A 15,343-nucleotide genomic window follows, 5' to 3' on the forward strand; every position below is an offset into this window, starting at 1 on the left:
AAGACTAAAGAACAACATTTCGTGAAGTTAATAGCTTCTTAGCCCTCCCGTGGATTTCAATATGTTTTCCATGCAAGCATATTCACATGCAATCCTTCCAACTAATCCTAAAAAAAGAAAAAATGAACAGACGGCTTCTTAAATAAATAACTTCAATTCCCTTGATGGGTCAAGAATTGTACTCTATACGTGTAATGTGCCAACTGTATAATACCAACTTGTGCCACGACCACACTCCATCCTCAGTGTTAGAGGATTGTTATTGGCAAGAGAGTACACTGAAGACTTTGTTCTTTAATAATCATCATTTTACAATCAGTGCTTCTTGTTTCAGCCTGTCTTGTCCGTGGAATGTCTACCTATATATGTACATGTATTGATCTACTCATCTTTTAAGAAAAGCATATTAATTTGTGAAACCAGAAACAGAAGCAGAGTGTCATGGGAAATCAAAAATTGATTGTTCTATCAGTACTAACTCTATCTCTACTAGTCACAATTGCTTCTGCTCAATCGTCTCAGCTTAGACGAAACTTTTACCAGAACATTTGTCCTAATGTGGAATCACTCGTCCGCTCTGCTGTCCAGAAAAAGTTCAGCCAGACCTTTGTGACTGCGCCGGCAGTTCTTCGACTCCTCTTCCACGATTGCTTCGTCCGGGTTAGTAGTTCTCTTTCTGATGATCCCTTTTCTTGTTCTTGTTTTTCTTCCAATATCCTATTTCTTTAATCGAGTTTCTGATAAGTTAGAAATCTTCACCATTTTTCCGTTGTAAAGTGCTAATAACTTTAAGTTTTAATGTCTCTTTCTTCGCATCAGGGATGTGATGCTTCGGTGCTGCTTTCGTCACCATCTAACAACGCAGAGAAGGACCACCCTGATGATATTTCGCTTGCCGGTGATGGGTTTGACACTGTGATCAAAGCCAAGGCAGCTGTTGATAGCAATCCTCGATGCAGAAACAAAGTTTCATGTGCTGATATACTAGCTCTTGCGACTAGAGATGTTGTAGCCTTGGTATGCAAATTCTCTTCCCTTCATTCATTATTCTGTCAGTAAAATATGTAAATCATTTTTGTCCAGAAACTTTGTCGGCTAGCTCATAGTAAAATAGCTTCGAGATATTATTGCAATTCATGGGAAAATGTTGCTCGGAGTAAAAGAGCAACACCAGCATCTTTCAGCATATTTAACATTATGTTTCTAACTCAGCTACACATGTTTACATGAAATCAGGCGGGGGGACCATCTTATTCAGTTGAATTAGGAAGACGTGATGGGAGGATATCTACAAAAGCCAGTGTTCAAAGAAAACTCCCTCATCCCACTTTCAAATTGGACCAGCTGAATTCAATGTTTGCTTCCCATGGTCTCTCCCAGACTGATATGATTGCTTTGTCAGGTATCTAGAGTCTTATACTCTTCAGTTATTTTACTTCAAACTCGTCATAAAACTCTGCAGAAATTTGCTTGAAATGAAATCACCAAAATATACATAGTTGTGATTCTTAACATAATTTTTCCAAAGCCATTTCTAGCTTCTGAAAAGTTTGCGTCGATATCAGGTGCCCATACACTTGGATTCTCTCATTGTAGCCAATTTGCCAACAGGATTTACAAATTCAACTCTCGAAACAGGATTGACCCATCTCTAAATCTGCAATATGCTATGCAGCTTAGACAAATGTGCCCTGTTAATGTTGACTCAAGAATTGCCATTAACATGGACCCGACCACACCCCGGAAGTTTGACAATGCCTACTACCAAAACCTTCAGAATGGAAAGGGCTTGTTCACCTCTGATCAGATACTGTTTACCGATTCAAGATCGAAAGGCACTGTCAACCTATTTGCATCAAACAATGCTGCCTTCCAACAAGCATTTGTGACTGCTATCACTAAGCTAGGCCGAGTTGGGGTTTTGACTGGTAATCGAGGTGAAATTCGGCGAGACTGTTCCCGAGTAAACTAAACTAGGCATTATTCTCGCAGCGCTCATAGATTCCGTCGTTCTTTCTTTGCTGTAGTTTTTTCTTTTCATTTTGTTATTGTTTCGATTGCTGGGGGTATCAATAATTGCAAGGGTAACCAATAAATTATACAGCAGGGAAGTGCTTTATCGGAAAGAAATGTTTACTTGTGTCTTTAGCACAAAGAAAGCATTGCTCAAGCCATTTTCTTCATAGAAGCTGGCGCTGGAAATGAAATTTAGCTGAATTTATTAATTCTAACGCTGATGTTTTGCCCTTTTTTTATTACATGGCATGGGATAGTTTCTGCAAAGAGACAAAGTCTCATTCTTAAAGAACACATCCCCACATCCACTAAGCGAATTAAAATGAATTTCTTGAATTATCGTGATATGTGATCCCAAAAGTTGACCAAAGAATTCTTTTAAGGAGATAGCATACTTCCTTAACCATTAAATTATTTGTTTTTAGGTTGATGGTTTATCTAAACGATAGAAATGAAAGAGGATCTGTTTGGTATTTTTTTTAACAGAAAATATCAGTTTTTCTTAAGGAAAAACTTCAATTTAGCCCCTAACTTATTACCTCATTATCAATATCAATAAAGTTTAAAATATTTTAATTTTACCAATTATAGTCAAGATATTTCATTCATCCTCCTTTAAAAGAACTTGAAAGTTTTCGTGTATACTCTCATATTTTTTTTTTAATTTCCATCTCTAGATTTCTTATTTTTTCTACATAGATTTTTTCATGGAAAATTAAATTAAGGTTTCTAAGAATAGAAAACAAAGACCTTGTTTGGTTTATATTAAAAATATTAAAAGGAATGACCATAAACCATTCGATGTACTAAACAGAGACATTGTTTTCATAGTGGAGAATTCTGAAAATAACCACAAAATTTTAACATTGTTCCCATAATATATATATATATATATATATATATATATATATATATATCATTTAACCATGAGGATAGTAAAAATGAAATTTGAGTTTTGGCCCTTGTTTGTTTTTGAAGAATCACTTGATGAATGCTACTTTAACTCAATGAGTTATAATAAGATCATCTGTATTCAACCCAAATTATTATACCATAAGCTCAAAAAAATATTACATAAAGTAAATATGTCATTTTTATATTGAAATCTGCAGAAATGATGGTTGGTGCCTGTGGGTTTTGGGTTGATGCGCATGTGTTACACACGCCTATATTGAAACCTGCAAAAATGAAAGAAATAGTAAACTGAAAAGAGAAGCATAAGTCAAACTATTCTCCTCCTCCTTCCCTGGCCAATGCTTCGGGTACGAGTGAAGTTTTGTTCGAATAAGAAGCCCACGGTGGCTAAGGGGGGTTTCAGGCATGTGATGGGTTTCAAGGTGGGATATGGAGGTTGACGATGGTGATTTGGGTAGTAGAGGCTACTGTGACAACGGGGTTGGGGCTTCTATACGGGTTGTTTGTTGTGGTTGTCATGGTATCTAGTCTTCTAGCTTTGTTATCATATAATTTTATTATCTTTATATAAAAATCATATTTCTCAGTCTAGAAATTTAGTAAACATCCATATCATTTGAGTACAAATTCCTTATAAATAAATTGAAAAATAATATAAATTTTTTATTATAATGTTTGATTGGTTTATAGACAATTCAATCGATTGACTGAATTAATTAAAATTATATTTTTAACTTATTAAGATTTTATTGAAATTTCAAAAGAATCTAGAACCATTAATCAAAGTCGATATCCATACATTCAACCATTTATCAAAATATTTGAGGAACAAATAACAAGTGTCTTTAATTTATAAAATTTTTGAAGAAACTTTTCCTATTCAAAGCTATACCTAAAATCTTATCCCACTTAAACTTTTTCCCTACAAAACAATAAAACCCGATTCACATTTAATATTCATACAATCACATCCATAGGTAGTCTTAGGCATACCATCAATTTGTTTTATTAATTCAATCCCTTTGTTATCTATTATTTTATATAAACCAATTAACCTAATTCCAAGAATCTACATATAAAACGTATAAGTATATACATGTAATATTATGATTAGTATTTACTATCCATACATTTATCTTTACATGCCTTGAATCTACTTAATATATACATAAATACATTCATCAATAAATTCTACATATCACAAAATATTAATTACATGTCCCACCTAACAAAACTATAGTAGTGCTGTATATACAAACAATGCCGAAAATGTGGAGACCTGTAAAATATGATAGCATAATGAATAATTAATATAAAAAAATATATTCATTGCTCTTTGCTATTATGAAATCTAATGCAATATCTTTGTTTCCACATCAATCATTCCTTTCCTTATTAGCAATTTCACAGTCTTAGATAAAATCTTTTATTTTTAGAGATAAATATAAAACAAAATTCATCTAAATCTGAAATTAATGAAATCTTTTATTTTTAAGATTAATGTCAACTTTTTTGTCCAAATAAAAAAATTAACAAAATCTTCTATTTTTAGAAATTAACATTAAAATTTTCTTTAAAAATCTAAAATTGATGAAATCTCCTATCTTTAGGATATAATATCAAAAAAATTCATCCAATTCCAAATTAAATGAAATCTCTTCTTCTTAAGGATTAACATAAAAAAAAATTCAAAATAAAAAAATCAATGAAATCTCTTATGTTGAGGAATTGATGTCAGATTGTTTTGTTAGAAGTTCAAAATTAGCAAAATCTTAATTAAGGTCAAAATTTTCATTCAAAAAAAAAAATCAATAAAATTGAATTTAAAAATTGATGAAATCTCCTACTTTAGGGATTAATTTCAATTTTTTAGTTCAAATCTTAAATTGATAAATCTTCTTAACGTTAAATTTATTTTATGCAAAATCTTATATCAATGAAATCTTTTATTTTTTATGGACTAATATCAAATTTTTATGTTAAAAGGTCAAAATCAATAAAATCTTCTATATTTAGGGATTAACATTAAATTTCTCAACAAGTCTTTTATGTTCTTTTTAAAAAATAAAATAAAATAAATCATTAAAATAAACTTAGAAAATAATTTAGACAATTAATAATTAATAATACACATAAAATAAATTTATAAGAAATCACATAACAAATATAATTTTTTATCTAAAAGATAAGGTAAGGGCAATGTGTATTTTTTTTTTTTTAGATTAACGTGGGTATCCGGGCCAGCTTGCGCGCACCACGACTAATCCCACGGGTCCTGAAGTTAACGACCATGTAAGCCTCCAGTGGCCATCATATGAGCAACCAAGGACTCGAACTTGAGATCACAGAGGGAGCAAACCCCTTAATTTCAAGTTCTTACCACTTAGCCACCATTTAGATGGTTTCGGCAATGTGTATTTTTACTTGAGCATAACTAACACACTACTGATACTTCATTTAGTCTTACTACTTTCCCTTTAATTTCAAAGATTCCCAAGTTTATCATGGCGTGACAAGGACGACCCGACATGCTGAGCTGGTTTTCAAGATTTATGTGATATAAACAAAGACGACGGTCTAGTTTAACAACCTCAAAAGGCAGTTGATGGTCTTTGCATGAATCAGCAGGAACAGTTTTCTATAATAAGGACCATTTTTAATGAAATCAGCCATGGAATATTTATAGCAATAATTTCTAACCTGATGGCGGCTATCTTTGATACTAATTTCTTAAATTCAAACACAAGTATTCAAGAGATGTGCTAAGTAACGTTTTTTAACAGTAGCTGGTGGGTGGTTACAGATTGAAATTTCAATCATTTCTTTTGGAAAAAAAATCATTTGTGAATTATATCTAAGCTGTGTTCTTCATTGTTTGCCGATTTTTGCAAGGTGGGGTCCCGGGTATTCTTACAAATTTTAGCCGACTATTGCTCTGTTCTGACGAACACCGCTCCAGTCCTCCTTTCATTTATGGGAAGCTAAATAGCTAATGGATACAACAGCAAGAAAAAATGGAAATCTGTGTTTTTGTAAGGCTCCATCTGCGCCGAAACATTTTGGAATGCGAGACAAGGATTTGAAGACAAAACTGAATCTATGGCATTCCTTCTGTCACACTTCGCACATTCTGACAATTGTGACTGCAAGATACAGAATCTGTGATATTAATCATTGTCAATTCTGCAATTCTACTTCCCGTTGCTCTCACAACATAAATTAGTGGCAGATCTTTCCTTAAGGAAATTTCGAATGAAAGAGAAGGACTGGGGTTAAAATTTTATTGAACTCTTATCCTCTACTTTGTAAACATCAACATCCTTAAATGTATTGGAGAGGGGGCCACCTGTTTGGTCACCATCATCATCATCTTAAACATTTCATACACACCTGGTGGCTTTCTTTTCTAGGCCAACAATTTTCATTAGTTTCTTTCTCTAATTTGCTCTAAATTTGAGAAGATTACAAACAAACTATTTAAGATTGGTGCAGGAGAAAAACTGAACAATTGCAGAACTGAACTGATGGACTTGAAAAGAAAAATAGATTGACAAACGTCTGTAGATGTCCTATTCACAACCGATGTATTGCCCCAGATAAGGGTTCCACAATTATCCATTTATTGGATTGAGGATGGAACTGAATCAAGAATCTCAATTCCAGGACCCTAGATTTTTTTTGGTCCAACTCTAGTGAAGGTTTAGAAGGATACACACATACATATTGTCAAAAGTTCAAGTCCTGTTTATGCTTAAACTTTGAAAAAGCCATTGCGGCCGCTTTCTGTCCTGATCGAATGTTGCCCTAGAGCTGCTCAATGGGGTTGTTGGAGTGCTGCGATCCTCTCTTCGTTCAGATTTAAACGAGGCAGGAGAATCAAGCTCAAGTGTCTGGTAGTTTCTGGATATTTTCTTGCTTGTGCTACCTCCAATGCTTAATGTCAGCTCCACTTCACTATCTTCATCAGATCCATCAATGCTCATTTTTCTTTTTTGGGTTGCATAAGCGCTTGGCCCTGCTTGGTTCTCATCCACAGCACTAACTCCAGTTGATATATCTTCCTCTGCAGGCCTTTCAAGGTCGAATCCCCGTGACATTTTCACAGTCTCACCTGAACAGCTACCACTTCTTTCTCTTGAATTTGGGTCTTCCCTCAGGCTATGAATATGGAAACTATAACCACAAGTGGTTTGTGCTGCTGAATTAGGCCGATTAACGAATTGAGAGCAGTTAATATCTGAACTAGTTATTGGAGTCCAGTACTTTGTGTTTTGTTTAATTCCTTTCTTCAACTCCTCCATCAATAACTTCTGAACACTGTGCAGCCTATGGAGTTCCCTTACCTGCAAGTTGCATTTTACCGTTAATTACATCTCTGCAATCAACTGTTAAGTTCCTTACCATTGACAGTAATCTGATTTTACGCTTGTGGGGCTAGCCAGTGGAAAGAAAGGAGAAATTATTGTTCAGAGGGTTCTAGGTCTGACTTAGAATGATGAGTATATAACAGTACCCTGGCGTAAGGGTTTTCAGCAGTAAACTATTCCCTGGAAAGTAGTGATGTTAAAATGTCGTAACACGTTGATCACTACAAAACATGCATTCTGAGATATTTTTAAAATTGAAACTCACCTGTTGTTTGAAGATATCCTCATGCAACTGCATTGTCTTCTTGATGAAGTCTATGTTGTGTTTGCCAGGCATCTTGTCCATAGAACTGCCGAACTTGTCTATCCCACTAACTTGAAGGTTCTTTTCCAGACCCCTGGTCTGCAAATATTCCAGGTCATCCATACAATGTACTCTAATGCTACTACTATTTTGTGAAGTTGCTAGAAGATTGATGGCGTATTCAAGTTTGGTTCCCATTCCTGAAATTATATGATAATTAATAATCGAACTTCAATGTAATACAAGAGAGTACAGAGAATCTAGCATATCCAATTTCATCGAAAACAAAAGAAGAAGCCTATAATGGAAGGCTTGGAGATGGAAGTGATCCATCTTATGCTTTTCCTTTTTCATGTGCTTTCAGTATCTACTCTATGGCTGTGGCGGATTTATCAAATGTCACTACTTTGGGGTGGAGACAGGGGGCAGTTGACTTAAATTCTTTATGGGACATCTGGGAACCAAAGTGATCTAGATAAGATTTTGCTAATATCGAGTCATATCAAATTTTAACAAGGTAAAATTCAAATGCAAGAAACAAATCCAAAAACATCTTTTAAACAATATCTTCTTCAATTTTACCCACGTTTTAGATCTACCAACAAAAAATATGCAGACAGACTTGATATAGTTCACCTTTTTTTCTTGATCTAGATGCAAGCAATTAAGACAGATGAGAATTCTTCGCTAAATTTTAATCATACTAGTTAATTTTGTCTTTGAAAATGTTAAGAGAGGTTTCTGTTCCATTTATCCAAAGGTGAGGGGACAAAAGGGACTGCTCAAAATTGCATTGGGAGCTCTGAAAGTGTGACAAAATAGTGCCTAGACAATGAAGTAGGATGTAAAGGAAAAATGGGATGTAGGCAATAGAGAGACCAAACATGGGTTGTTGGTCTCTCTCTCTCTCACTGGTGGGACAATCACTAGCCGAAACGGTGGTCTTCATCTTCAGGAAATTTGTTCTAGAAAAGTGTCCACTTCCTTCTGCTTCTTCCAAAACCAAACCTTTTCGATATTATCAACATGATGAGATCACAAAACAGCTAAAAATCCCACTTTTGGTACTGAAGCTTGTTTTTGTGCCATAAAGCAATCATAAAATATAAAGAACACAAATGCACAAGCAAACTGGATAACTATGAGATGGGAAAAAGAAAAGACTTAAAAACCAGTTTCTGCACCTGTAATATTCTTAACTAGTTAATTATGTGGAATATTATCTATCATGGAGATCACAAATTAATTATTAATATAGAAAACAAAAGGATCAAGAATGCTGGCTCTATAGGCATCTTTCAGAACAAAAACCTTAGGATGCAGTGCAAAATTTCTTACTAATGGCATGGCATAAGACACAAAATACATGCAACAGCATCAACTTCAAGTCCCAGGACCAAATCTGAACAAGAAGAAAACTGGCTACTCAATAATTCTCATCATCACCTGCAATATAAAGTGACCAGATCGCAAAAATTTCCTACCAGACTCATTGAACATCTTCCTCCTTCATGCCACTTGCTAGCTTGTCTATTACTGATAAAGAAAAGCTGAAAAACCAACAAGCCTCTAAGCCATTCATGACCTTCGATAAGTCATGTTTTCTCTTTCCCGAAATGGACGGAGCAACCTAAGGAGTGCAATTGCGGTGGTGAAATCGGAGAAGATACTATGAGTAGTACACATCTGGTACAAGAAAATCTCCTGTATTTGACAGAGAGGCCCAAGATTTAGTCTCTCTCTCCCTTGCTTAGAGGAACAACAAAGCAAACCATAAATTAAAAAATATATATATAATCATGGTCTTAATAATTCAAGCTTGACAGGCTGTGAGGGAGGAAAGAAAGGAGCTGGACTATCTTGCAATGTGTTTTCGAGTAATATTTTGATATTGAGAGAGAGAGAGAAGAGTGGGAAAGCCATGTTATAATAGTGTTATATATTAACAATGTAATGTTGTAGTGTATAATAATAAGGTAATTTATGGTATTGAATATTGGTTTTGCAAACTGTACCAAAGGGGGGATTAGGGAGGGATCAAAAGTAGCAGGGGCCACAAAGTTATATACATTTGTATATGATAAAATCAAATGGGCACTCCTGATTGTAGGCCACTGAACAAGATATTCCACACAAAGTCTTCCGAGACAATCAAGATTATACATGCATTAACTAGATTATTCAACTATCTACGCCAGAATTGATTATTTTTTATTCAATTTAGTTTTTATTAAAAAATCATCAAATCAAAATTTAAAAAAAAAAAACTGAAATCAAATCGAAACTGGTTCAAATCCAGTTTTAGTTCGGTCCAATTCAGTTTTTAGGACAAAAACCGGTTCAAACAGGTTTGGCTCGGTTTTTTTTTTTACTTGGTTTTTTCCGGTTTGGCTCGATTTTTACTATTTGACTTGGTTTTTTTCTTGTTTGGATCATTTTTTTCCTTTTTTTAGTTTGGATTCGATTCGATTCTTTTTTCTATTTCAGGTTTATAAAACTAAAACCGAATCGAACCAGTTGGTTTTTTAAAATTTTAATCGGTTTAATTGTTTCTTTTTCACTGTTCGGTTTTTCAGTTATTTTTTCTGCTTTTCTCGATTTAATCAGTTTTTTGGTTTTTTTTGCTCACCACTACTCTGCACTACATGAAAAATTAAAAAAAAAACTGACATAAAAATATTTAAATATTGTTAATATGGTTTTTAGAAAAAATAAATTATATAAGGATTAATTTGATGTCAATATGATAGGTCCAAAGACAACACAGACGATTGATAAAAATATAGTTCGACTAAAAAAGTTAAGACGATATCCTTTTATAAATATTGAAATGTAAACATATTATATCAGCTAAGATAAACTCGAATTAATCTGTCAAATTTGATATCTAATTCATGAGACCTTAATAACCCTATAGATAGGGAAAAAAATTGTTAAACCCAATTTTCAATTAATCCAATAGTAAAAATAAAATTCAACTAGTAAAAGAGTCAAGTCAATTTGCTAAAACTGGGTGTTGAGACTAGGTTAACCCCGTAGAAAATAAATTGAAACAAATTATGAAGTTCAATTCTAAATCAATCCAATATTAAATAATAAAATTAGAAAAAAAAAAATAAAAAAACCACTTGAATAAATTAATCAAACCTATGAAACAAGTCATGAGATTGAGATAATCTCATAAAACATATAGTACCAAAATAAATTATAAATTATAATTCTCAATCAATCTAATATTCAAGAATTAGATTTTAAAAAAAATCAACTAAAAAAGAATAAAAAAAACTCGAGTCAATCAGCTTAACCTATGATTTGGATCATAAAACTTTGATAACCTTTCATATAAATAAAATAAAAAAAAATATTATAAAGTCAAATTTTCAATCAATTTAATGTTAAAGGATTAAATTAAAAAACAATAAAAAAATGGATAAAAAATTACTAGAGTTAACCCAAGTTAACTTATCACACTTGAGTTAAGAGATCGAGATAACTCCATAAAAAAATAAAAATTTTAAATTTAATTCTCAATTAACTCAATATTGAAGAATAAAATTAAAAAAAATCAATTTAAAAAATAACCAAAAAAACCTACTCAACCTAACTAACCTACAAAACTCACAATCTGAATTATGAGACTATGATACGACATATAAAGTAAATAAAAATGATAATTTTTAATTTTTAATCAATCTAATATTAAAGAATGAATTTGAGAAAAAAATTAATAAAAAAATAAAAAAACCATAGTCCACATAGCTAATCCATAAAACTTACAATCCGAATCATAAGATCAGAATAACTCAATACAAATAAAATCAAAATAAATTATAAAATCTAATACTAAAGGATGAAATATGTTTTTTAATAAAAAATTAGGTTTGAAATTTAAAAAACAAAACTCCTTAATTTTTTTGAAATTTTAAGAATCAAATTTTTTTTTTAAAAAAAAAACCTTGTTATATTACTATTTATAGCTATAGTAAAGTATCAATACGTTTTAATATATGTTAACGATAGAAAAAAATAATAGATGCTTCGAGAACAACAATGCTAATGATGATCCTGTTTTTCTCTCTTACATGTAATAATTTGTTGTGTACAGATATCTTTTCTGTGATTTATTTTTATTTTTTTGTGAAATTCAATTATTCCTCATTTGATTATATCTTCTCTCCCTCCTGCCTCCCTCCCAGTAGTCAGTGCTGACCCAGTCCACTAGTACTGTTGTGATTGAGATTTTACCATAGTACAAATTTCAGGTGTCGGAATTCCTCAATTATATGTATTGGCCTCCACCGGTTTTGGATTCCATATATTCATCCAGCCTTTATAGATACATGTATTTATACGCGTACGTATGTAGAGTCCAATCAATAATGTAGAGCAATTAAACAGCCCAACTTTATGCATGACGTGCCTTCCTTGATTCTCTAGTATTAAGATTTGATTTCAAAAATATTCCAAGTAAAACTTATTTAATTTTTTCAAGTGTACCTGCTCAAAACACTCAATTATATATTATGTTAGAATGTTAGTTATTACTTAAGAAGGCGTGCATATATTGTGTAGAAATCTTTTGTTTTAGAACTAATTGTGGGTTGATGCATCATTGTACATGTAATTTAGTGGATGTTTCATAGTGTAGTAAAAATTACGTTTTATATGATACGACATATAAAGTAAATAAAAATGATAATTATTAATTTTCAATCAATCTAATATTAAAGAACGAATTTGAGAAAAAAAATTAATTGAAAAATAAAAAAACCATAGTCAACATAGCTAATTCGTAAAATTTACAATCTGAGTAAGAATGAATTTGAGAAAAAAATTAATAAAAAAATAAAAAAACCATAGTCCACATAGCTAATCCATAAAACTTACAATCCGAATCATAAGATCAGAATAACTCAATACAAATAAAATCAAAATAAATTATAAAATCTAATACTAAAGGATGAAATATGTTTTTTAATAAAAAATTAGGTTTGAAATTTAAAAAACAAAACTCCTTAATTTTTTTGAAATTTTAAGAATCAAATTTTTTTTTTAAAAAAAAAACCTTGTTATATTACTATTTATAGCTATAGTAAAGTATCAATACGTTTTAATATATGTTAACGATAGAAAAAAATAATAGATGCTTCGAGAACAACAATGCTAATGATGATCCTGTTTTTCTCTCTTACATGTAATAATTTGTTGTGTACAGATATCTTTTCTGTGATTTATTTTTATTTTTTTGTGAAATTCAATTATTCCTCATTTGATTATATCTTCTCTCCCTCCTGCCTCCCTCCCAGTAGTCAGTGCTGACCCAGTCCACTAGTACTGTTGTGATTGAGATTTTACCATAGTACAAATTTCAGGTGTCGGAATTCCTCAATTATATGTATTGGCCTCCACCGGTTTTGGATTCCATATATTCATCCAGCCTTTATAGATACATGTATTTATACGCGTATGTATGTAGAGTCCAATCAATAATGTAGAGCAATTAACCATCTAGGTGGTGGCTAAGTGGTAAGAACTTGGAATCAAGGGGTTTGCTCCCCTTGTGGTCTCAAGTTCGAGTCCTTAGTTGCTCATATGATGGCCACTGGAGGCTTACATGGTCGTTAACTTCAGGGCCCGTGGGATTAGTCGTGGTGCGCGCAAGCTGGCCCGGACACCCACATTATTCTAAAAAAATAATGTAGAGCAATTAAACAGCCCAACTTTATGCATGACGTGCCTTCCTTGATTTTCTAGTATTAAGATTTGATTTCAAAAATATTCCAAGTAAAACTTATTTAATTTTTTCAAGTGTACCTGCTCAAAACACTCAATTATATATTATGTGAGAATGTTAGTTATTGATTAAGAAGGTGTATATATATTGTGTAGAAATCTTTTTTTTTTTAGAACTAATTGTGGATTGATGCTGCCTTCATTTTACATGTAACTTAGTGGATGTTTCATAATGTAGTAAAAGTTATGTTTTTATTAAGAGTTTTTTATTTAAAAATACATTAAAATAATATTTTTTATTTTTTAAAATTTATTTTTAATATCATCAAATTAAAATGATCCAAAAATACTAAAATCAAAAATCAAAAACAAAAAAAAAATCAAAAAATAACAAAACAGTGATTCAATCTCAACAAGAAAACTCCCTTCAATTTTTTTAATGCAGATCATCTTTTTCATCATGTAAAAACATTTGAATGCTCTTCTTTTTCCCACATCTACGGTGGTTTTCTCTTGCATGCATGACCAAGTGTTTGTTTATTCATATAAGCCAATATTTAGACTCGTGGCTCTCTCGATCTACCTTAACTTGCATATATATTTGTCTTGTTACTATGAGTTACCAAAAAGATTTTCCCTCAACGTCCTCGAAAGTCCAGTAATGTTGTATCATTACTCATTTGGTGTTTTTCTACTTGTGTTCTCATAGAAACAAGCATAAGCTCCTTGAAACTTATCACCGATATAAACATATGATTAAGATACACCGAGTCATAGAATGTCCGAAAGAGTTAAAAACGACTAATGAATGTTTGAGGTGGGAAAAGGGGAATTAAACTTCTCGTTATATCGCTTTCCTCCAAAAGCTAAAGAGCTTAGAACATACCTGTCCCCAAGCCCGAGCAATTACAACATCTAAAACTTTCTAACTCTGAATTATGATCAGGGGAAATTACAACCACACACATGCCTCGGGCATTATAATACATGATTGCTTTTGTTGTTTGTGTTTTGAAGTTGTGGGCATGCCTATACTTGTCCTCTACTACTTGTTCAAATCTCTGCGTAATAAAATATCCTCAAGTAACATGGGCTCTCATAGCTGCCCTTGTACCTCATTGTATATGTTAGTGGCACAGAAGCGTGCGGATATGCTTCCAAGAGCTAGCTTCTGCTGATAGGAAGAGAATTCTCTTGCTCTAAAATTTTAGATTTTAGGTTCGAGATTGATATATATTAGATTAGTGGATAACTGGAATATCTATGTTTAACTAATCTCACTGGTACAAGTGATTCAAGTTTCGGCTCGCAAACGATGTAACGTCCTAGACAAAGATCATAGGTTGGCCTTGCTCCTTCAAGTTTGTAATTTTACAAGTGAGTGTCGTAAGTCTACGCTCCCTGAATTTTATGTTGTGGATCTGTTTTATGCTATGCTATGACAAGAAAAAGAATAATGGAAGTCATGGCTAGCCAAACTATGGGTCGAAATGATCCCTGCCACTTAATTCACAGTTTCCTTTCCCTCTCGTTAAATTCCAACAGAAGGTCCTGAGACAAAATCCCTTAATGATCATTGCTTTATAAGGTACAAATTAAATCTCAGAATAGTGAGATTTAGCCTGCAACTTAGTATCCTTTGAGTAGAACCTGAGAGTCTCTTTAACAAGGATCACTGGTGTGTAGTAATCTAGATTTCGATCGATAGAACCTACTTGAAAAGCATCCTGATGGTTTATTTGAGAAGAATAGCAATGAGTAAATCTGCTACACAATGACAACGAGTTTGCAAAACATGGAAAGAGAACGAGAGAGAGAGAGAGTCCTAATTCATCAATCATGAATTTTGTTACATATCATGTATTGTTCGTCTACATGACACTATGTATTATCCTTTATTCTAGGCTAACATGTGAGACTGAAAGTAACTAACAAGAGTACTAACACAACTGACTCTTGTAACCAGTACTTGTTTGTCAACCATTTAGTAAATAATTCAGTGGAAAGA

General features: G+C 32.5%; 2 protein-coding genes across 4 annotated transcripts; one reads left to right on the forward strand and one right to left on the reverse strand.

Annotated features, from left to right (window-relative positions):
- The first annotated feature begins 233 nt into the window (after positions 1–233).
- Positions 234–2,231, forward strand: LOC105139258 (peroxidase 45-like). The gene is made up of 4 exons (XM_011045632.1): positions 234–660; positions 820–1,017; positions 1,237–1,402; positions 1,566–2,231. The coding sequence occupies exons 1-4, from the start codon at positions 442–444 to the stop codon at positions 1,970–1,972; spliced, it is 990 nt and encodes a 329-aa protein (XP_011043934.1). The 5' UTR covers positions 234–441; the 3' UTR covers positions 1,973–2,231.
- Positions 2,232–6,407: 4,176 nt separating this feature from the next.
- LOC105139259 (ras guanine nucleotide exchange factor Q-like protein) lies at positions 6,408–9,527 on the reverse strand. 3 transcript variants are annotated; one of them, XM_011045633.1, is made up of 3 exons: positions 9,087–9,527; positions 7,564–7,802; positions 6,408–7,274 (listed from the first exon to the last, which is right to left on the reverse strand). In XM_011045633.1, the coding sequence occupies exons 1-3, from the start codon at positions 9,100–9,102 to the stop codon at positions 6,666–6,668; spliced, it is 864 nt and encodes a 287-aa protein (XP_011043935.1). In that variant the 5' UTR covers positions 9,103–9,527; the 3' UTR covers positions 6,408–6,665. The 3 variants fall into 3 exon arrangements, with proteins under 3 accessions (XP_011043935.1, XP_011043937.1, XP_011043936.1); XM_011045635.1 differs by having other exon boundaries at positions 7,564–7,701; positions 9,049–9,527; XM_011045634.1 differs by having other exon boundaries at positions 9,049–9,526.
- Between the last annotated feature and the right edge of the window lie 5,816 nt (positions 9,528–15,343).

This window comes from Populus euphratica, unplaced genomic scaffold (genome assembly GCF_000495115.2).
Source record: "Populus euphratica unplaced genomic scaffold, PopEup_1.0 scaffold141.1, whole genome shotgun sequence".
Classification (NCBI taxonomy): domain Eukaryota; kingdom Viridiplantae; phylum Streptophyta; class Magnoliopsida; order Malpighiales; family Salicaceae; genus Populus; species Populus euphratica.